Raw genomic sequence first — 22,955 nt, 5'->3', positions numbered from 1 at the left:
TGATTGGTTATCATGTGGTCACTGATGCATCACAGATCACTAGTAGGATCTATGTACACTATTTACACACACACACATTTAAAAAAAATAAAAATAAAATAATAATAATAATAATATTATGTAAAACTGGACATATAATGCAACTTTAAATGTTTCAAACAGTAGTATGCTAGATTGTTGTTTACATTAATTCAGTAAGTGTCATCCAGTTATCATCTTGGAAATAAAACAAATACATTATTTTGAGTCTAATTTTAACAATCCAATCAAATAATGAGTCAAGAAAGCAACGTTAACAATCATGAGTGATATTACTTTTCGTAGTTCATCAAACTGGAATGGAAGGTTAAGTTGTTCACATTGCACTGTGCGATACAATAACACAGTGTGCCTGTTTTTATTCAGCTCATTTTGGCAATTGTAGTAAATCTTTTGGGTATACCATGGGTACAGAAAATGTGTACTATATATACTATGAACTTACATGCCACATATTAAAATAGTAAACAGTATGCAAGTAGTACATGTTTAAATGCCAATCTCCTCTTAAAGACCTGTTGAACTGAAAAAAAAAAGGACCCCACACAAGAGAACATCAGCTCTCAGAAAGCGCCTTGAAGAACCTGCCTCAGATACCCAAATAAAAGCAGTAAATATAAACAACGTTTCTCAAACGTGACATACCTCGCCAAAACACAGCATTCTTTAAGAGAAAGTAGTTTCTGGTCGCTAACACAACTGGGAAACACTTCAGTCACCTACAGCTCTAATAATCGGTAGACCACGTCAGCCTAGAGAGTTATGAGAATCGCTCAGCTGTGAGTATGTACCCATCATGGCCTTACTTGTGCACTCAAATCTCTTATTGGCTCACAATCACACATTATCTCAGAGTAGGGCTTTTCACACTGCGCTTATCCTCAGGTTATTGTTGTTCTAAACCTCATTTTTTACCCCGGGTAAAGGAACATTTTTCACACTTGTAATTTAGAAGCCGCATAAGCGCTGCTGTTAACCCCGCATTGCGGTGCCAAACGTGTGCAGTGTGAAACGGTGAGGTGTTAGAATGTTACGACTAAATGCTTAGCAACTGACAACCAATCGCGTGCCTCATATTCACATGCTCTGTTTAGCGTTTGATGGGGAAAATGTCAAATGGCAATGGAAAACTGGTCAATCGGAGTGAAGAAGAAACTGTTTTATTCTTACCTTTATAGTCTGAAAAGTTCTGAAAAAAACTTGATAGTATGGTCGGCAATGTATAATATGAGGATACACAATGCTAGAGCTTTTATATCAAGAGATTGAGCACTGTGCTCGTCCAGTCAATGAAGCAAATAAGCAAATAAGTACAGGTAAATTATAAGCAGTGTGAATTATGAGCAGTGTGAAATGTGAATCAAAATAACCCAAGAATCTGTTTGGAATAACCCAGGGTTAAAGGGATAGTTCACCATAAAATCAAAATTAATTTTCTCACCCTCAAGTTGTTTAAAACCTGCATGAGTTTGTTTGCCTGGCAAGGCCAGACTGATAAATCTTCTACAAGATATATCAGTCTGGTCAGTCCGCCCTCTGTCGCGATTCGAGTCAACTCCAAACCGTACTGTGCAAACAGATTCGTTTATTTCAGTGACACAAACAGCGTCACTCTAGTGCGGCGAAAGTCCCTTTAATATCAACAAAGATTGTGCAAGGGAGACCCGAGAGTTTGTTCTATTCAGCCGTGAATTCAGTTTTAAATGGCCAAAAACACAATTATTTACTTTTCGCTGTTGACTCTCTTGTTGCTTTGCTGATGTCATATCCACCCTTCTCTGATTGGTTTACTCCGCTTCCTGTTTGCTCGGATTTGCTCCGCCCTAGAAATCGAATAGATTCAATGGCCGACCAGACTCATCCGCTGGTACAGTGGTGAGGCTGGATTTTCCAGGCAATGAGTTTGTTTCTTCTGAAGATAAAAAGATATTTTGAAGAATGTTGATGGGCAAACAGTTGACTGACTTCCATAGTATGGGAAAAAAATACAATGGGGACCATCAACTGTTTGGTTACATACATTCCTCAAAATATCTTCTTTTGTGTTCAACAGAAGAAAGAAACTCATAGTTTTGGAACAACTTGAGGGTGAGAAAATGATGACAGGATTTTCATTTTTGGGTGAACTATCCCTTTAACTATTTCAAGTGTGAAAAGCCCTTCTGAGTACAAACACTAATGGCTAGTAGGCATCATAACACACACACTCTCACACAAAGATTTGTTTGGGAACGTCTTGATCAGGGCTTGTCTTTGTCTCTGGGAAAGCGCAGCCTCCCACTGCTGTCAACGGCATGACACCAGAGATTCAGCCTGTGGGTTTACACCATAAACAACTCTAGATCATTCTACACCCAATACACTCTCAACATGCCTGTACTAGCAAGATCACAAACTTTCACTTAGAACGTCGTAGGAGATTTATTACCGGACAGCTATGGCCTTATTTAGATATCTGGCACAGATGAGGAGCGGTCTTATGCTGAAGAGGTATGGAAAAGTCTCTCAGTCACTCAAAGGTGTGAGCCAAAACTGTACAACGCAGTACAGAAATTATAAAATCAGTGGCATTGGAAACAGCTTGGGGCATTAGCTGTCAAAACACAACCAATCAAAAGCACTTTAACACAGAAACTTGCTGTTTTTCTGTGATGTGTGCATCATGATTTTAAACTAAACTTCGCTTTTCTCAAAACCATACTGGCGTCAAAATTCACCAATGATTAACAGATATGTTTTCAAGAAAACATCCTCACACACCATTAATTAGCAGGCCCATTCATCAGGGACACACAAACATTGACTCACTTTCCTTTAGACTTGGACACAAATGGTGACAAACATATGTGGGGAAACTGGTCGACTACTCTTCTTTCTGTGTCTGTACAGCTTGAGGCTCTGCCTCTAGACACATAAAAGACATGTGTCCTGATTCGCATTCCCTTCAAACAAATACTTAACATCAGCTGACATCACACACAAGTGAACTTGCATTCAAGACTGTATGATCAAAGCTAAACCTTTGCTCTGACATACTTAAAGCATTACAACAAAATTACTTTCCTGGTCTTTCTGCATGACTAAATGCAAGAGCTATATGTATGCTTTTATCACAATAACTTTTTCGCCTTTGAACCGACAAGATCACATTGCAATTTTCACAATCCAATCAAATTCTGTCCTACATTACATATTTACAGTTGAATATTCAGTTTCACTCAGAAATGCACCAGAATGAGAAACACTTGTTTTTAAAGTAAAACAACATTCACAACCCTTTTAATGCAATGTATTTCAAAGTGAAACTGGATATTCAATGAGGAAAAAAAGTAGAGTGGGATTTGATTTTATTCACATGGATCATGAAAATTGGACATTACATACCAGGGTTTTGCAGATGATTAGGGAGGACAACTTCCCTCCTGAAACACTCATGACACCTGTTGATTAAAACATTAGCTGCCTTGGTGACGACAACCGAAAAGGAAAAGTGCTTCAGAGGTAGAGAAAGTTAATGAAGCACAACAAAACCAGGAATGTATAGTAAGAAAGAAAACCACTCAATTTGATTTCATGCTAACTTTAAATATGATTTGTGACCATTTGTTTGGAAACCGGTCAGATAAAGTTAAAATTCTGCCCAAAAAGAATTAAAAGAATTATTTATTTAAATCCATAGAAAGAGAACGGGCAAAAAAACGAGCGCGACAGAGAGAGAGAGAGCGTAATGTGGCTGAACAAGCCAGTAGGATAAAGTTTCTCTTCATAATTAACTTCATGCCCTGTGAACCTCCACGAGTGCCTGGGCGTACTTCTCCTACTCCTTGCCAACATTTATTCCTCTAAATTCCTTTCTTTCTTTGTTTAATTAATCCGTTCATGTGCTTCTTTGTTCCATCGCTCTTTTCTGCTTCTCTAGCCATTGTTCTGCTGGTTTCGTCACACTCATCCAAGTCTGATCCCTCTTTTCTTCATCTTGTTTCCCCTCTTCATCACCGCATACTCCCTTTATACACTTCTGCTTTTTCTACTACCTTCTTTCTTTCATGTTCTCTGCAGGCTTCCTCTTATCCTATGTGTGTTAAAGTGAATGCTGACCAAGTGCTCTGTAATGATGTGGCATTCAGTTGACTCTGCATCACATGGGCTCATTTACACTCGGTACGAACATCTGCCTCAGGTGATCTGAACAAAAAATAAAATGTGCACAAAAGTAGAAATCTAAATCACAAACATATACTTGATTTTTAACCAAAAACATGACATTTTAAGCTGAACACCTCAGTGAATATGAATGTGGTTTGAGTGACCTTTGAGTTAACCAATTCAAAAAAGCTTTGGACCCAATTTTCACCTATTTAGTGCTTTCTATTTGTAGTCAGCCAAAATAGATGTTACCAACAAGCGCAAACAGGGTCATATATAGATATAAGTCATTTTTCCGCAGTCAGGCCAAACCGTTCTCACTGCTTAAAGGTGATAGAGAGGATTTTTTCGTCGACTGAGAATCCAAAGACTGTTACTGAGTTTTTGAAATGAGCGCATGCGTAAGAACAACCCCCCTCCTTCACAGCTCATTGCAAATTGCAAACGCCTTCCAAAACTAGTGCATGAGTATTGGAGTGTTTACCACCGGCATTCGCTGTGTCGTGTTAGTGGATTCATTATGTCGGACTCACCGCAGGTAACTCATAATCTGCAGTTGTTACTCCTGTCTCCTGACAAAAACATTGCATGCAGCGCCTGTGGAGTGTGGAAAGTTACTGGAGCGCGCAGCCGCGCACGTCTCTCACAAGGAACGTCATGGCAGTGATTGACAAGCCAGAGGGCCAATCGTTTACGCGATGATCGGCTGATTGGCTGATGTTTTTAAGGCCCTACCTCGTGCACAGATGATGTATATAAATATTATTCCTTTCAGTGCACCTAATAAATAGTCTTTTATCAGTTAGTAAAGACAGTTTCAAGTAATATTGCAAAAATGTATAAAATAAAACATCCTCTTTAGCACCTTTAACAGTTCCATTCGGTGCCGATCCGGTCCAGGCCGTACAGATATGGTATAATTTTCCACTGTGGGGCTGATAACAGAGCTCTTTAGAATGTAATATAAATCCTTCAGTCGTTGCTTTGGTAAATCAAAAGTTTACAAACGGGATGAGATGTAATTATGGAGAATGATCAGAGCGTGCTTGGCCAGCTACAGAGAAACTGGTAGCCAGACAACAGACAGGTGACCAATCCTGAGCAGAGTCACTACACGTATTCTTCCAGCACGGTTCCGGGCTGAGAACGGTTTGTAATCATGCCGTGCCGAGCCAAGCTCAAGTGGAGATATAACTGTAACCATTCCCTACCGTTCTTAGAACCATTTCGGCCCGACGGTGGAAAAGCGGAAATACACACCTTAGGCCCCGTTTATACTCGTTAAGATGCATTTTGGTCGATCGGATCACAAGTAGACAACGCTAAATATAGGTAAAACGTTTTGAGCTTGTCCACTTTCGACCACTTCCAAAAGTAGCCGAAAACATATTTGACCCGAATGCTTTCGCAGTGTAAATGCTCATGTGGTTGAATGTGTTCGACAGCCACAAAGACCGACTACTCTCCGCCTATTGACTTAACTCGTGAACATAATGGGAAGCGCGCTAGCCAGACGGGGTTTAAACTTTGTTGGCTGAGGACCCAAGTTTGGTTTGAAGACAAAAAAACGTACCAAGCACAATGTTCTCTCACCATTCTTGAATTCTAACACAAACTCAGCGTTTGAGGTGGGCTTGTGGCTGTCAGAGCAGAAATCTGATACTCTCCGTAAGTTTTTCCGTCATCTCTGTGCACATTCACATGTAAACTGCAAGAGCTTATTTTGTCCACGAGATCAAAAGATCTAAAAAAAGCCCATACATTTACCCACCCATAGACCCTCCGCTTGTAGAAATGTGGTTGAAAGTGGACAAAAGAGACGGATTAAAAAAAAACAACAAAAACACCAAGTGTAAACAGATATGCGTCAAAAACGCATTTTAGTACCAAGTGTAAACGGTCACTGTGATTTTGGCAAGTAAGGCATATTTTGTTGATCCTGGAACAACATTCCTGTCCGAAAAATTAGTCCTAAAAATTTCTATCCCTAAACCTAACCCTTCCCATAACTTATCCCTAAAATCACAGGGAAATGATAGGTGATGTAGAAGCACCTAACCCTGGTGGTAAGCCTAAACTTGACAAACTGTAAATTTGTCTCTCAAAACTGATTGGTTGATTGCAATGTTATTCAAGGATCAACAAAGACGTTGATCAAGGAACATGTTGTACTTGATCACGTTCACCGGTGTAAACAGGGCCATATATGCTTAGATGCCTCACATTTGTTAGGTTTCAGCTGAAAGACTGGTTTACGCCCACTCCTGCAGTCCCAGAGTATTTTACGACTATGACCGTCAGGCCTGCGATGGCTCAACCTGACCGCTTAGTCAATTGCTTTGAGATAGACAACAAACAGTCCATCTCTTTCTGAAGGCTGCTGCGTGTGTGTGTCGTCTTTCAGCTGTGCTGCTCTAGAGCAATCCGGCTCCATGACTGATTCTGTTGTATTGCGCGCAGGACTGGGCAGCCCAGCTCCTGACTCGCTCTCAGAGCTGCAGCCAACTGCCAGGATCACTTCCTCCTTCCCAGCAGTTTAAGATTTCCAGCGGAGCAGGCTGGCTACACACAAACACGGCTCTGTTCAGCAGCTGTGGACGCTGCACAGGGGGATTCTCTGCTGAGGAGGGGGGAGCATCTGTCTGCTCAGGCCTGCCAGGACATACACAGTGCGTGTGATATTCGCTTTCACACGCGTTTACAGATACACAAGCAGTTTGTCAGTCCAATTTAAAAGTTTGTGCCACGGATTTGGCATGCAAAGACTGAGTGGTTTGACTCGTCTTTTCTTCAAACCTCACCCGGAGATTTATTTTCTCTTTCTGCACCCAGATGGGCAACACATCAGTACAGCCCTCACTCACTGCAGGCAACCCTCGTAAGCACTGGCATTAAAATTCTGGCCAATAAGCTGATAATCATTTGATAAATGGCTGATATTAAAATTCTATACTTTTCTGTCTAAATAAAACACTAAACATTTAAAACATTCATTTTAAAACACTAAAGACTCTCCCCTGTCGGTCTCCTATGCCGTTTACGTCATAGACAAAGTGCAGCGCTTCAGTTTCATTTTTTTATTAAATTCTTAGCATTTTAAAGGACTTACTTTAAGTGAGCATTAGATGATGGCAAAAGTAATCTAAATATATACAAATGATCATGAATAATTAAACATCAATATCAACTGACACATAAACTCTAATACTGGTTAATAACCAATATGGTACCAATATATTGTATTCTCGTCAAAATACCATTCTTAGTTACACTAAGAAAAAGTGCTATAATATTCATAACATTCTCTGAAATATTATGCACTGAAGCACTGGTATTTTGACAGGAAAAAAATAGTGGCCAAGGTACATTTTTGTAAGTGAAGCATGAGTGTGGTTTTCCAGATCAGGCTGCATTTGGGAACAGTGTGTGTGTGAGGGTTGAGGGTTGAAGTTACAGTAGGGCCTACGCTTAGAGTAGATTAACACAGAAACAAAAGGCTCTTTATAAACAGAGGGGCGCTGTGTTTGGACTCGCTTTGAAGCACAGGTCATGAGTGGAGGCCCTGGGTGTGTGATGTAACCCCAGTCAGCCAGTGGAAACTCATGAGCAAAGTCACCAGAGTTTAGCAGACCATGAAAAGAAAAAAAAAAAAAAGTGCAAAAAATATGCAAAACGATGGTGGGAATGAAAAGGAACCAAAGTTAAAAAACAAACAAACTACCTTTACAGCAGATCAACACTCCTGTGACAGACAGCATGAGAAAAAAAAAAAAAAAAGAGAGAGATGGGAAAACCCCAATTCCGCTATGTAAATTTGCATTTCCTGCCCAAATCTGTAGTCTAAGGACCCAACATAAGAGCCAGTTGTCATATGTGGGCACCAATGAGGGCCCTAAAAAGTATTTGGACACTTAAGCCACATTAGATGACAAAATTTAGAAAGAAAGACACAGCGACAGGAAATTATGTTCAAAATCAAGACAAAAAGTATTGACACAATTGGTTGTCAAATGTTAGTTAATGTGATGAATCACACCTGTGATTACTCTCCTAGGACGAGTGGTTCCCAAACCCGTCCTGGAGGACCCCCAGCACAGCACATTTTGGATGTCTCTCTTATCTAACACACCTGATTTAACTCATCAGCTCATTAGTAGAGACTGCAAGACCTGAAGTAGTTGTGTCAGATAAGGGCGACATACAAAATGTGCAGTGCTGGGGGGTCCTTCAGGACAGGTTTGGGAACCACTGTCCTAGGACACCTGTATGAAGTCAGGAAAACTGACTTCATACACTACCGTTTAAAAGTTTAGGGTCAGTAAGATTTTTTTTTTTTTTTTTTTTTTAAATAAATTATTATTTATTTCAAATTACTATCACTATTATTCAGCAAGGAAGCATTGCATTGATCAAAAATGGCAGTACAGAATATATATTGTTACAAAGATTTTTATTTCAAATAAATGCTGTTCTTTTGAACTTTAAGCAGCACTTTTTTAAAAATGGGTAAGAATAAGAAATGTTTCTTGAGCAGCAAATCATCATATTAGATTGATTTCTGAAGGATCATGTGACACTGAAGACTGGAGTAACGATGCTGAAAATTCAGCTTCGCCATCACAGAAATAAATTACATTTTAAAGGATTATTTCACTTTAAAATGAAAATTACCCCATTATTTACTCACCCTCAAGCCATCGTAGGCGATATGTTTTTCTTCTTTCAGACGAATACAATCAGACTGATATTAATAATCATGCTGATGCTCCCAAGCTTTATAATGGCAGTGCACAGAAACCACCTGTTTGAAGCTCAAAAATAGTGCATCCATCCATTATAAATGTACTCCACACGGCTCCGGAGGGTTAATAAAGGCCTTGTGAAGTGAAAAATATCCATATTTAACATGCTTCCGGCCAAATGGCCATATGGATTCTACTTATGTCTAAAGCGTAATTTACGCAATAAATAAGTTACATGAAAGATGCAAGTAGAATCCGTATGGCCGGAAGCTAGTTATTTTACTTCATAACATGTTAAATATGGATATTTTTCTTATACAAACACATCGCTTTGCTTCAGAAGGCCTTTATTAACCCTCTGGAGCAGTGTGGAGTACGTTTATTATGGATGGGTGCACTTTTTTGAGCTTCAAACAGGTGGTTTCCATGCACTGCCATTATAAAGCTAAAAATCACCAGGGTGATTATTAATATAACTCTGTGTTCATCTGAAAGAAGAAAGTCACATACACCGAAGATGAGGTAATTTTCATTTTAAAGGTGAACTAATCCTTTAAAATATATTAAAATAGAAAAATTATTAATTAATTAATTAATTATTATTACAAAATTATTATTTTGTAATAATAATTTCACAATATTAGTGCTTTTACTGTATTTTGATCAAATAAATGCAGCCTTGGTGAGCATGAGAGGCTTCTTTAAAAAAATAAATGAATAAATAAATTACTGACCCCAAAACTTTGAACGGTAGTCCGCAAAAATAAATAATTAAAATAATGATATTAATTCACATTGACACCAGAAAAAATGGCTGAGAAAAAGGCACAAAAAACAATCTGATATCTAACGTTTTTGCATGTTGCTTAAGTCTCAAAACACTTTTTGTGGCCACTGTACATTAAAACCCTGACAGAAGGCAGTTTCGGGTCCTCACTCGAGAGCTGAGCACTGTCTGGATAATCTGCCAGCTAAGCTTTTCTGTAACCCTATGAGCGCTCATACAGAGGGGAATACAAGTGGTGAATTCCCCTTGGACAGGCTGTTATTCGGTATTCACCTGTCTCTCTTTCAGCTGGACTGAAACACAAGGCCAGCTACTGAGAGAGTGCCAAATGTACCACAGGCTTTCTGAACATTGAACACCAGTGTTGGAAAATAGTTCAGATTTTTAGCCTATCAGTGCGGAAGGGGATTATCATGACAAAAAGAACTTTCTTGTTAAAAAGTAACAAAGCTGGCAGGGCCACCGAGGTTTGTGGGCCGAGTGTGTGCATGGTTTTCAAATGGACCGCAGCAACATGGGCACTTGTTAAAGGTTAATGCTTTTCTTCCGCAGGTACATGGTGTTGTAAACCTTACAAGTGGAAATCCCCCTGGCAACAGTACAGACGTATCGCACAGCATATTTTCCAGCCTAAAAATGTCAGAAAAATCACTGTGATTGCTTAATGTAGGTGAACATCCTTCTGCACACTAGGGGAAGGAATTCACGTGTGTACATTTATCTTCATAAATGCATAGCTCTCTGATTGTACATGCATTCCACACATATCAAAACAAAGCCTAGTCCAGTAGCGGGTGGTCCAAAATTACAGGAAGTTTTCTGAAGGAAATGTGAGTGCCGCTTACCCATGCAAAACTTGTTAGTGTGACACCAGAATAGATATTCTGGTGGGGAAAGTTGTTGCTAAGGTATTAGGGGTGTAATGATACACTCGATAAAAATCACGATACTGAACTCACAATACAATAGTGATATTTTAAGCCAAAAAAAAAAAAAAAAAGTATTATTATTATTACTATTCCCTGACTGTTCCCAAACTCTAAATGGTTAGTTCATCCAAAAATTTTAATTCAGCATTTACTCACTCTCGTGGTTGTTTTCGCGCATCACGCAAGCATCTGAACATCCAGGTTTACTACAGTATGCGCCTTATTATAAATCGGTTAATCATATAAAGCCATCGTGTCTCGTCAGAAGACTTGGATTTGGATTAGACCACTCGATCGATTATTTTTACGATGACTTCATGACATTTTTTGGATCTTAAGTTTTAGAAGAATGGCCTTTAAATGGAAGGACAGAAATCTCTCAAGATTCATAAAAAAAATATAATTTGTGTTTGGAAGTTTCACGAAAAACATATAGGTTTGATACGACACGAGGGTGAGTACATGATGACAGGATTTAGATTATTTTTGTGAATTATACCTTATAAACACAGCAAGCTGTGCCTTAGATAAAACTAACTATCACAAATCATATAGTTTAGATTAATGATACATATCGTCACATTTTTATATGGCAATATCTCAATATAACGATGTTTCGCTACACACCTATAAGGTATTATTGGCATGTTTCTAGGGTGTTCTGGGTGATTGCTTAGTCAAAGGAGCCCACCCACAATTCTCCGTTATTCTGAACTGTATAATTGGCTCAGGTCCCCCCTTCAAAGTAAGTATATGGGATTCATTAATGGAAAAAAATTAATTAATAAATTATTGGATTTATTTATTTAATGAAATATTACATGGAAATGAGACAGTGGGCAACTGGATATAACAGCATTGTTTGAAATCAAGGGTTTAAAGTTTGTTGTTCATGCATGTCCAGTGAAGCTGAAGTCTACTGTCCACATTTAATTTGCATGGACGGACCATTACGCACGAAGTACACATGCTTTTATGCAGTCTACAAATGCACACTTCAGAAAATCTCAGCTGAATGAGTAAATCTGCAAGGTTTGTGAAATTAAATGTTTATTATATATTCAAGATTTGTTTCAAGGATATAAATGTGTATTTGCTGAATGTTAATGGTAAATGATAATGTATTATAGTGTTTGCCTTACAATTATTAATAATATAAAACCAAATGCAATAATACTTATTCGTATCACTTATCTTTTTTATTTTTTTATTTTTTTATTTACAATTCTATCTAAAAATGTATTAGACAGAACTGTTAAACAGAGACCATAAACTAATGAAGAAGAATGGGAGCACTGTGTGCTCAGGCTGTCAAAATAAAAGTTCAGACACATCGGCCAAACAGAAAAACTTATCGCCAGTGACGATATTTACAAAAATGCCAAACATATACAGCCGATATATCAGCCAACAACTAATAAATTAGGGTCCGTTTACACAGAATGTGTTCTTGAGTTTAAAAGTGTAAGGCACAGTGCAGAAGAATAGGGGTGAAAAAACGCAGAGTTACTGAACCTGAACTTCTTTTGAACTTCTTTTAAATTGACATGGCATCTACAAAATGTGGAATAAAAGAAGAAAAGGCAGTAAGTCAGCATCTAGAGAATTTTTCCATAAAAAAACAATTAAAAAGGAGCACAGGGGAGTGCACATTATTTCTTTGTTTAGTATTGATATTTAACATATAATCAAGGTCAGATATTGTATTGAATTTATGCCACCAATAAAAAGACTGAAAAGCCATAAACACCATTGTTTTTAATTCATTAATTGAAATTCTCTCATCATTTGCATTGTATTTGTATTTCTTTCTTTATCATAAAAAAAAAAAAAATAAAAAATAAAAAAAATTCATTAACTGGACATGTGAGGAACCGGAATTAAAAAATTCTTCATGATTCCTATCCCTAAGTCACACTATTTGAAATATCAATCATGTCCACAGCACATATGACACCTATGAGTAACAGTAATAGTGATGCTGATGCTTGCCCAAGCAAGCACTACTAAAACTAGTATGACAATGTATTTCCACACAAATGCCTTTGTAGAGTCACATTTCTCCTTGTAAGCTTCAAAAATGAGTAGTAACCTTTTGTCATCAGACACCCGGAGGGCCAGTCTACAACCATGAGAAATGTTTCTATGCAGTAAAAAAAACATTCCCAATAAAAACGTTTCAGAATTTTCATTCCAAGTATTCGGCCTCTTCCCCAAGGGTGTGAGCTGATGTAATTTCAGCACTCATTTATCTTAAATGAGGAAGTTCTCAGGTCTGGCTCCTTGAGAAGGCTTCTGAGCACAGCTTAGCATGCGTGTCTGATCAGGTTTCTTTATTATTGTAATTATGATGCGGCGTGGCAGAAGGCTCATGTAGAACTTGTCTCAATTTCCCCTCCCATGACTTTCTCAGAGTGCCTGACAAAGCATGAAACATAACCTACAGCACTGGATCTAGCAGCTTCAACACGTGTGCCGTGCAGTCCATAGAAGTACAAAACCGCTATTTTACAGAACGCAGTCTCACACTCTGCTGATCCTGTATTGGCTATAAATCTGTTACAGCTGGTGTATACAGATTCACACAGAGTGCATTCATGTGAGTGTGTGTGGCTGCATATTTCTCTGCTCCCTACAGGAGGCAGGGAGAGCAGCAAAGGGCTTCATTCCGTGTTGTTGTTTGGTCACTAGGTGTGAGCTCAGCTCCCTGGCAACTGACACTGTTGTACGGATCCAAGATCTGGTTATTTTGGCGTGATGGTCCAGTAAGAAAGAGCAAGCTCTGCAAATGTCGTCCAAATTCCACACTCGCCTCCAACTCACCAAGTTCCCTTTGCACTCATTGTAAGACAGGCGCACTGCTGACAAAAAGAGCTGGGTGGAGGACTGGGATCTCCAGAGGAAACACACACACACACACAAACACAGTACGCTCAGGCTTTGATGAGAGAGGGTAAAACAAGACCCCAGAGAACCAGGATGTTTAATCCGTGATGCCTTTTCTTATGATGCCGGGACTGGGTTTGAGTGATTTAAAGGGTTAGTTCACCCAAAAATGAAAATTCTGTCATTAATTACTCAGCCTCATGTCATTCCACACCCGTAAGACCTTCGTTAATCTTAGGAACACAAATTAAGATATTTTTGATAAAATCTGATGGCTCAGATACCCAGAAAGGTACTAAAGACATATTTAAAACAGTTCATGTGACTACAGTGGTTCAACCTTAAAGGTGCCCAAGAATGCTTTTTCACAAGATGTAATATAAGTCTAAGGTGTCTCCTAAATGTGTCTGTGAAGTTTCAGCTCAAAATACCCCATAGATTTTTTTTAATTAATTTTTTTAACTGCCTATTTTGGGGCATCATTAACTATGCACTGATTTTTTCAGCGCGTCGCCCCTTTAAATCGCGTGCTCCCTGCCACACGAGCTCTCGATTATATTACAGCACATTTACAAAGTTCACACAGCTCATATAACCCTCAAATGGATCTTTACAAGATGTTCGTCATGCATGCTGTATGCATGCTTCGAATTATGTGAGTAAAGTATTTATTTTGATGTTTATATTTGATTCTCTATGAGTTTGAGGCTGTGCTCCGTGGCTAACGGCTAATGCTACACTGTTGGAGAGATTTATAAAGAATGAAGTTGTGTTTATGAATTATACAGACTGCAAGTGTTTAAAAATGAAAATTGCGACGGCTCTTGTCTCCATGAATTCAGTAAGAAACGATGGTAACTTTAACCTCATTTAACAGTACATTAGCAACATGCTAACGAAACATTTAGATAGACAATTTACAAATATCACTAAAAATACCATGCTATCATGGATCATGTCAGTTATTATTGATCCATCTGCCATTTTCGCTGTTGTTCTTGCTTGCTTACCTAGTCTGTTGATTCACCTGATCCAGACGTTACTGGCTGCCCTTGTCTAATGCCTTTCATAATGTTGGGAACATGGGCTGGCATATGCAAATATTGGGGCGTACACCCCGACTGTTACGTAACAGTCGGTGTTATGTTGAGATACGCATGTTTTCTGGAAGTCTTTTAAACAAATGAGATTTACATAAGAAAGAGAAAGCAATGGAGTTTGAAACTCAATGTATGTCTTTTCCATGTACTAAACTCTTGTTATTCAACTATGCCGAGGTAAATTCAAATTTTGAATCTAGGGCACCTGTAAATGTTATGAAGCGACAAGAATACTTTTTGTGTGCCAAAAAAACAAAATAATGACTTTATTCAACAATATCTAGTGATGGGTGATTTCAAAACACTGCTTCATGAAGCTTCGAAGCTTTACGAATCTTTTGTTTCGAATCAGTGGTTCGAAGTTTGTATAAAACTGCCAAATTCACGCCCCCCCTGTGGTGAACCATTAAAATTTGATTTACGATAACGAAGCCTCGTTACACTCCGAACCACTGATTCAAAACGAAAGATTCGTAATCGCCCATCACTAGATATTGTTGAATAAAGTCGTTATTTTGTTTATAAGAGTATTCTTTTCGCTTCATAACATTAAGGTTGAACCAATGTAGTCACATGAACTGTTTTAAATATGTCTTTAGTAGCTTTCTGGGCATCTGAAAGTTTTAATTATCTTGCTGTCAATGCAGGCCTCACTGAGGTCAAAAGATGTGTTCAAAAGATGAACAAAGGTCTTACAGATGTGGAATGACATGAGGGTGAGTAATTAATGACAGAATTTTCATTTTTGGGTGAACTAACCCTTTAAATGAAATCATGCCTCTGTCTGACATAACTTCCTTTTTAATATATGCCTCCTCACTCATGATAGCAGATAGTAAAACTCAAATAAAAAAATCATTTGTTGAAATGCCAGCAACAAATAATTAAGGAAATAATTTTTTTTTGGCAGTGCAAAACTTTTTTTCTTGTGCAAAAATGTTGTTAGTGTTCAGATTTGGACTGGCTCTGTGGTGCTTCTAGAAGAAATATAAGCTGGAAAAAACAGACAGCTCCAGGAAAGAATGTAGCTTGATGGTGGACGGTCTGCCTTCACCAGAAATATGCCACAGTTTCCTCTCATCTCTCAACAAACCAGGGAGAGGCTTCCTCCTCCTTTCTCACTCTCTCTCTCTCTCTCTACAGACTATCTTTTTTTATCCATAATAACTTTCACATTAAACTTTACTCTTATTTTGTATAGTTAAGTTTTTCAGGCGGTGCAAAATTAACATCTGTGTTTGGATCTGTGGAAAAACAACATTAAAATCCTACAATAATATATGTTAATAGCTGCTCACAAACACAGGCAAGAGTGTGCATGTGAGAACACATCTCAAAAGAGGTAAAAGAGTGACGATTTGTTTTGAGAGGTGTTTTTTTTGCACATACCCGTTTATAAAGTTTGTATTTAGTCTGGTGCGATTATGGCATTATTCTACTGGCAAACTATGAATCAAACTTATTACAAGCTGATTGAAAGCAATATTTGTTTATTTGACCAGGACTGTGCTAAATATATTTCATCCTTGAAGGGATTGTTCACCCCAAAATGTAAATTGTGTTATCATTTACTCACCCTCGTGTTGTTACAAACCTGAATGACTTTGTTTATTCTGTGGAACATAAAAGAAGATAATTTGAAGAATCGTTTTGATCCATACAATGAAAATCCACACTGGCCAACAACATCGACCTCCTACTGACTTTCATTGTAGGGACCAAAACACACTGAGGATTTTTATTTTTAAAGAAAGAAAGAAAGAACGAAAGAAAAGCAAACAGGTTTGGAACAACATGTGGGTGAGTAAATATGACAATGTTGATTTTTGAACAATTTCTTTAGGAATCAGTATGTGCACTACGGACCCACACTGTTTATTTCTGTGAGATAATAGGTACTTTTTGAACATACATACACTACCATTCAAAAGTTTGGGGTCAGTAAGATTTTTAAATGTTTTTGAAAGAGGTCTCTTCTGCTCACCAAGAACACATTTATTTGATCATAAATACAGTGAAAACAGTAATCTTGTGAAATATTATTACAACCTAAAATAACTGTTTTCCATTTTAAAATGTTATTTATTTCTGTGATGTCAAAGCTGAATTTTCAGCCATTACTTTTAAATTGAATACAGAAGGCGGTCTGGCGGAAGCTAGATAATTTACTTTATAATTTGTTAAATATGGATATTTTTCTTACACAAATGCATCGTTTCGCTTCAGAAGGGCTTTATTAACCCCCCGGAGCCGTGTGGAGTATGTTTATGATGTATGGATGCACTTTCTTGAACTCATTGTTATCACTCACTGCCATTATAAAGCTTTGATGCATCAGAATATTTATTAATATATCTCTGATTGTGTTCATCAGAAAGAATACATTATATACATTAAATATAGTCTAATCCTTTTAAAACTACAGTTTATTCATTCAAGAGCAGTTAGTGATTGTATCTTTGTCTTTTGTTGTTTGACTAACAAAAATGACTGCAACAGATTTATTAGGCTGCTGTCACTTTAAGAGCTAATGCACGGATCCAATGTACTGTTACACACTGTACTGTTAACCGACCGTGTTTACGAGGATACTTACTTGGCATTTCGTGTGTAGGCTATTTGACCATTTAGGCGTGTATCAGAAGCCCACAGTACAATTCACTCCATCTCGGAGTCAGAGCGCGTGCACAGGAGGCCGTCTAGGGAACAGTATCTCTTTTGTGTCTTTATGCGCTTTTAATAAAACTGTATAATATCAAGCATGTCACACAGTTTTGAAACAGTAGACTGGATTTCACATCATTATTCAGCTGATCTGGATGTTATGTTTGGTTTAGGGAGGAACAAAAGCGCACCGCTGCCAAGGAAAGGAAGGTGCGCGGGACGGAACGCGGCACAATAATCGTTTCAGGTCCATTATCTTGTTTTCATAATCGTTTGGAAGCCAAAATCGAAATCGAAAAACAATTACAATTAGTTGCACAGCCCTACAGTAAATTCCTTTTCAAAAAAAAAAAAAAAAAAAAAAAAAAAAAACCTGTAGTGAATAACGGTCTCCTATTTAAGTCAGTGTTTCATGGCCAACTGAAGCAGGCAGATGAACTAGGCTACATGCTGATACTCAAAACCTCTGGCTACACGAGACTAGGTCAACTGTGTTTCACAAGTGCAGAGCGCATACAAAAGACATGTCTGTGGTGGATTCATGGGTTTATGTTTGCACAAAGCAAGTGTTTCTCAGGTGATTCATGCTGGTGGTTTGCAAAACACGTGTTTATGCAAGTATGTGTTTGGTGTATGAAAGGTTGGAGCGGAAAATTTTCGGGTAGAAGTGAATGGCTGATTGACAGGAGGTGTGTATGTTTGAGCAGTTGGGTAATGCACAACATCTTGTTACACAGGGTAATAACATCTTGTGTACAAGCGGGGCAGCTCACCTGAGTGGATTTGTCCCTCATGCAAGGGGCACAAGGGGCGTGGTTGACGTCCCGGGGCCAGTGTCCAGACAGGTAAGGGGCTGTGAGCGCGTCCAAAGAGGAGGTGCGACGAATGCTACCGTTATTGCTGGTGGTACACCAAGACCCTGCCACAGGAAGTCTATGCTTGTCTGCAAGACAGCCAGAAAACGCAGAGGAGATAAAGAGGGGAAGGAAGGATGGGGGGGGAGGGAGATAGGGTTCAATTGAAAGATGGACGAATGAGACATGTGAGGAAGAATAAAACAGATGGGAGGGAAACAGAAGAAGAACATAAGTTAGAGGCTGCATGTTATGAACACAATACATCACAGTAAGAGCTTACAGAGCAGCCGTGTGTGTGCGATTACACCAGCTTGAGTGTAAATGTCCGCTGGGCTGATGGTGATGAATATTAAAACCCAGCAGATTGAGACAGAATTAGTCTGGTGTCCAGTAGCTCTTTTAATAAAACTAAAGCTGATTAACTGCTCGCATGGCGTGGAGGAAGCGGCCCGCGTGTCTTGACCTACATTTGGTATGTCTCCACAAGTAATTGCCCCCTTCACTATTCTCCCCTCTCTCTATTTCTCTTGTCTGTTCTTTCCAGCAAACAATCGATGGCTTTCTCTCCTTCTCTTGTCAGTCTGAGTCTTTTAAAGACTATTCTTTCATGTAAATTCACACTATTGAATACACAGCGCAGATGTACAGTAAAAGCCTGCTGCTTTGTGCCGCTTTGAAGAGATGACATCTGCGAGGGATTTTACACAGGAAGTTCAGCATATGAGCCTTTCAGAAAGGATTTTAAGAAAGTCCCATTCTCTTTTGCCACACAGGTGACATCAGTATTTCTGTGTGCGTGTGTATGTGTTGTATCCAGGGAAGCAAATCATAAGGGAATCATTAACTTTGTTTGCTTCCAATAGTCCAATGAGAATGTAGAGCACACACTTCAGCAGCAAAACAACTACTACTCTTCGCTGTTGGGAGGATCTTCTGTTATTTTAAGACAAAACTACAGAAAACTCCAGTCTTACAAAAAGCAGAAGAGTGATCTTGCATTGCATTTTAAAATACAGAGCTGGCTTGACTTTTTCTATGTGTTGTACACATTGAAGAACGTGAGAGAGGATCTAAAGAGGAGGAACCTGTAAGGAATTTTGGAGGAAGTCATGCGAGAAATAGAGGGGAATTGGCTAGATAGCTCAAGTTGCAGTCTCCACATGGTATGTTTAAGTGAATGTGCAAGGCCCCAAAACATCTTCACAACTCTATGCAATGTGAAATGAAAAGGCTTCTAGCTAACTAAGCTCAGATTAACAGGTTAATGAATTCTGAAATGCAAATTCTGAAATGCAAATCTGTGACAGAACGCAGACCATAATGCTCGATACCCTGTATCAGTTTTTGTACCGTGTAAAGTTTTTGAGTAGGGCTGGGTAAAAAAAAAATATATCGATTTCTCGATTTTAATCGATTCTCATTTTTACGAACCGATATCGATTCTTAAATCCCAAGAATCGATTAGTCTAGTCTGTTTTCAGTTGATGAATGAACAGAACATGTAGCGTGCCTCCCATCCAATAAATCACAATAATCTTTGTGCTTTGTTAGTTTTGATGTGAAGCAAAATCTCAGATTTCAAATGACGTCCATCTTATTATGAGATTAAAAAAATAAATACAGTTTGGGCACTGTTTAACGTGCCGTGACAGATCGCTTTAGCGCCTCAGTTAAAGAGAAGCGGCAGCATGTGAACATCCTCTCCTCCGCTTTAATAGCAGTTACAGCGCGAAATAAACACAACTAAACATCTGAAGGTATGTTAAAAGATACAGTACAACCTACCGAAATCCGTATCATGTCTCGTGTAATAACTCAATCAGTGTTTCAACCTCGGAAAGGCGTCAATAAAACAGCTTGTAAACAATGTAATGTAATGTTTTTTCCTCTAGAATTTGCCATGTACTGTAACTGAAATACTACATCCAAAATAATCGAATTGAATCAAAATCGTAATCGAATCGAAAGCATGTGAATAGTAATCGAATCGAATCGTGAAAATTGTGTCAATACTCAGCCCTATTTTTGAGTGTTCTAGTGACCATTAACATACAGTAAGTTGATTATGTTTTTTAAAGTAGGTTTTCTCTGTCAAGATACAGTTTGAAAAGAATCTCATTTGCTAAACTCTTGACATGTATATATCTAGCAACCTGAATAATTAGCAATAAATGCAGATATTTATCTTTTATAGTTGATACCAATATTATTTTTATGCTTCAGTAAATCAGCAATACTGTGTGAAATATTATTACAATTTACTATTATTTTAAATGAGCATTTATTTGAAATAGATATATTTTAACATTAACATTATAAATGTCTTTACTGTCACTTTTGATCAATTTAATGCATCCTTAATCCTTAAAATAAAAGTATTAATTTTTAAAACAAAAAAATCTTACAGATTTTTTGAAAGTTAATTACAAAATAGTATATAGATTGATGGATAGATGGATACATCAGTAAACCGATATCAGTCAATATATACAGTGGGTACGGAAAGTATTCAGACCCCCTTAAATTTTTCACTCTTTGTTATATTGCAGCCATTTGCTAAAATCATTTAAGTTCATTTTTTTCCTCATTAATGTACACACAGCACCCCATATTGACAGAAAAACACAGAATTGTTGACATTTTTGCAGATTTATTAAAAAAGAAAAACTTAAATATCACATGGTCCTAAGTATTCAGACCCTTTGCTGTGACACTCATATATTTAACTCAGGTGCTGTCCATTTCTTCTGATCATCCTTGAGATGGTTCTACACCTTCATTTGAGTCCAGCTGTGTTTGATTATACTGATTGGACTTGATTAGGAAAGCCACACACCTGTCTATATAAGACCTTACAGCTCACAGTGCATGTCAGAGCAAATGAGAATCATGAGGTCAAAGGAACTGCTTGAAGAGCTCAGAGACAGAATTGTGGCAAGGCACAGATCTGGCCAAGGTTACAAAAACATTTCTGCTGTACTTAAGGTTCCTAAGAGCACAGTGGCCTCCATAATCCTTAAATGGAAGACGTTTGGGACGACCAGAACCCTTCATAGAGCTGGCCGTCCGGCCAAACTGAGCTATCGGGGGAGAAGAGCCTTGGTGAGAGAGGTAAAGAAGAACCCAAAGATCACTGTGGCTGAGCTCCATAGATGCAGTCGGGAGATGGGAGAAAGTTGTAGAAAGTCAACCATCACTGCAGCCCTCCACCAGTCGGGGCTTTATGGCAGAGTGGCCCGACGGAAGCCTCTCCTCAGTGCAAGACACATGAAAGGCCGCATGGAGTTTGCCAAGATGGTGAGAAATAAGATTCTCTGGTCTGATGAGACCAAGATAGAGCATTTTGGCCTTAATTCTAAGCGGTATGTGTGGAGAAAACCAGGCACTGCTCATCACCTGTCCAATACATGGCAGCATCATGCTGTGGGGGTGTTTTTCAGCTGCAGGGACAGGACGACTGGTTGCAATCGAGGGAAAGATGAATGCGGCCAAGTACAGGGATATCCTGGACGAAAACCTTCTCCAGAGTGCTCAGGACCTCAGACTGGGCCGAAGGTTTACCTTCCAACAAGACAGTGACCCTAAGCGCACAGCTAAAATAATGAAGGAATGGCTTCACAACAACTCTGTGACTGTTCTTGAATGGCCCAGCCAGAGTCCCGGCTGTCCACCAACGTTTACCATCCAACCTGACAGAACTGGAGAGGATCTTCAAGGAGGAATGGCAGAGGATCCCCAATTCCAGGTGTGAAAAACTTGTTGCGTCTTTCCCAAAAAGACTCATGGCTGTATTAGATCAAAAGGGTGCTTCTACTAAATACTGAGCAAAGGGTCTGAATACTTAGGACCATGTGATATTTCAGTTTTCCTTTTTCAATAAATCTGCAAAAATGTCAACAATTCTGTGTTTTTCTGTCAATATAGGGTGCTGTGTGTACATTAATGAGGAAAAAAAAAATGAACAAATGATTTTAGCAAATGGCTGCAATATAACAAAGTGAAAAATTTAAGGGGGTCTGAATACTTTCCGTACCCACTGTATTAATAACACATTAGGTTTACTGGCTTAGACATAAAACCCCTTTGAGTACTGAGGTTTCATAGTAACACAGGAATGCACAGAAAATATGTACAACAGGACCACACACTTGCAATGCAGTGGCCAAACATTCACGTCTGTGTTTGCGTTCTTGCGTAGTGTTTGTTTCTGGCCTAACTGTGCACTGATCTACACCTAAATGACTGACAAAGCTTAATGCATGTGTGTGTGTATGTACTACATAATTACATACACATGCACGCATGCATGCATACATACATACATACAAACAAGCACGGTGCACAGAGGACAGACTATCACACAGGGATGTTATCTCATCTCTGATTGGCTCATATGAGAGATGCTATGATACACTACTGAGCACTGAATTCTGTTATCGTCTCTGTCTATGCACAGTAGGTTCTTGTGTTGTGTCTATCCTGCATCTCATTCAGCAGACTTTGCACACACACCGATAACACACACTGCAGCCCATGAGCCGCGTCCTTGGAAAATACGTGCTCTTGACTTTTGTCTCCTGAAGTTAGTGAATGTGAATAGACTAAAACAATAATAACGTCACAGCAATTCATCAACAGTACCATGAATACGCCTCCAGTTCAGTCAGTACAGATACAGATAATTATCTCACTCTCAGAAACATCTCTCAACCCACAGGATTATGATCCAAACACACCCTCGACTTTAAACACTTCATATTCTAATAAATCAACAAACAAACCTTCTAAATCATATAAAAACGGTA

The 22,955-nt window shown here is 38.6% G+C and overlaps 1 protein-coding gene across 1 annotated transcript in view; it reads right to left on the bottom strand.

The window, feature by feature from the left end:
• The window catches only part of fam117bb (family with sequence similarity 117 member Bb), a 49,952-nt gene that overhangs the window by 19,711 nt on the left and 7,286 nt on the right, over window positions 1–22,955 (bottom strand). Inside the window, exon 2 of the mRNA XM_048193290.1 lies at window positions 18,067–18,236. Within this exon, the coding sequence (XP_048049247.1) occupies window positions 18,067–18,236 (170 nt within the window). The remainder of the gene's footprint in view (window positions 1–18,066; window positions 18,237–22,955) is intronic.

The sequence above is a fragment of the Megalobrama amblycephala genome, linkage group LG6 (assembly GCF_018812025.1).
Source record: "Megalobrama amblycephala isolate DHTTF-2021 linkage group LG6, ASM1881202v1, whole genome shotgun sequence".
NCBI classification, from domain to species: Eukaryota; Metazoa; Chordata; class Actinopteri; order Cypriniformes; family Xenocyprididae; genus Megalobrama; species Megalobrama amblycephala.
This window is presented reverse-complemented; position numbering and strand designations above follow the sequence as displayed.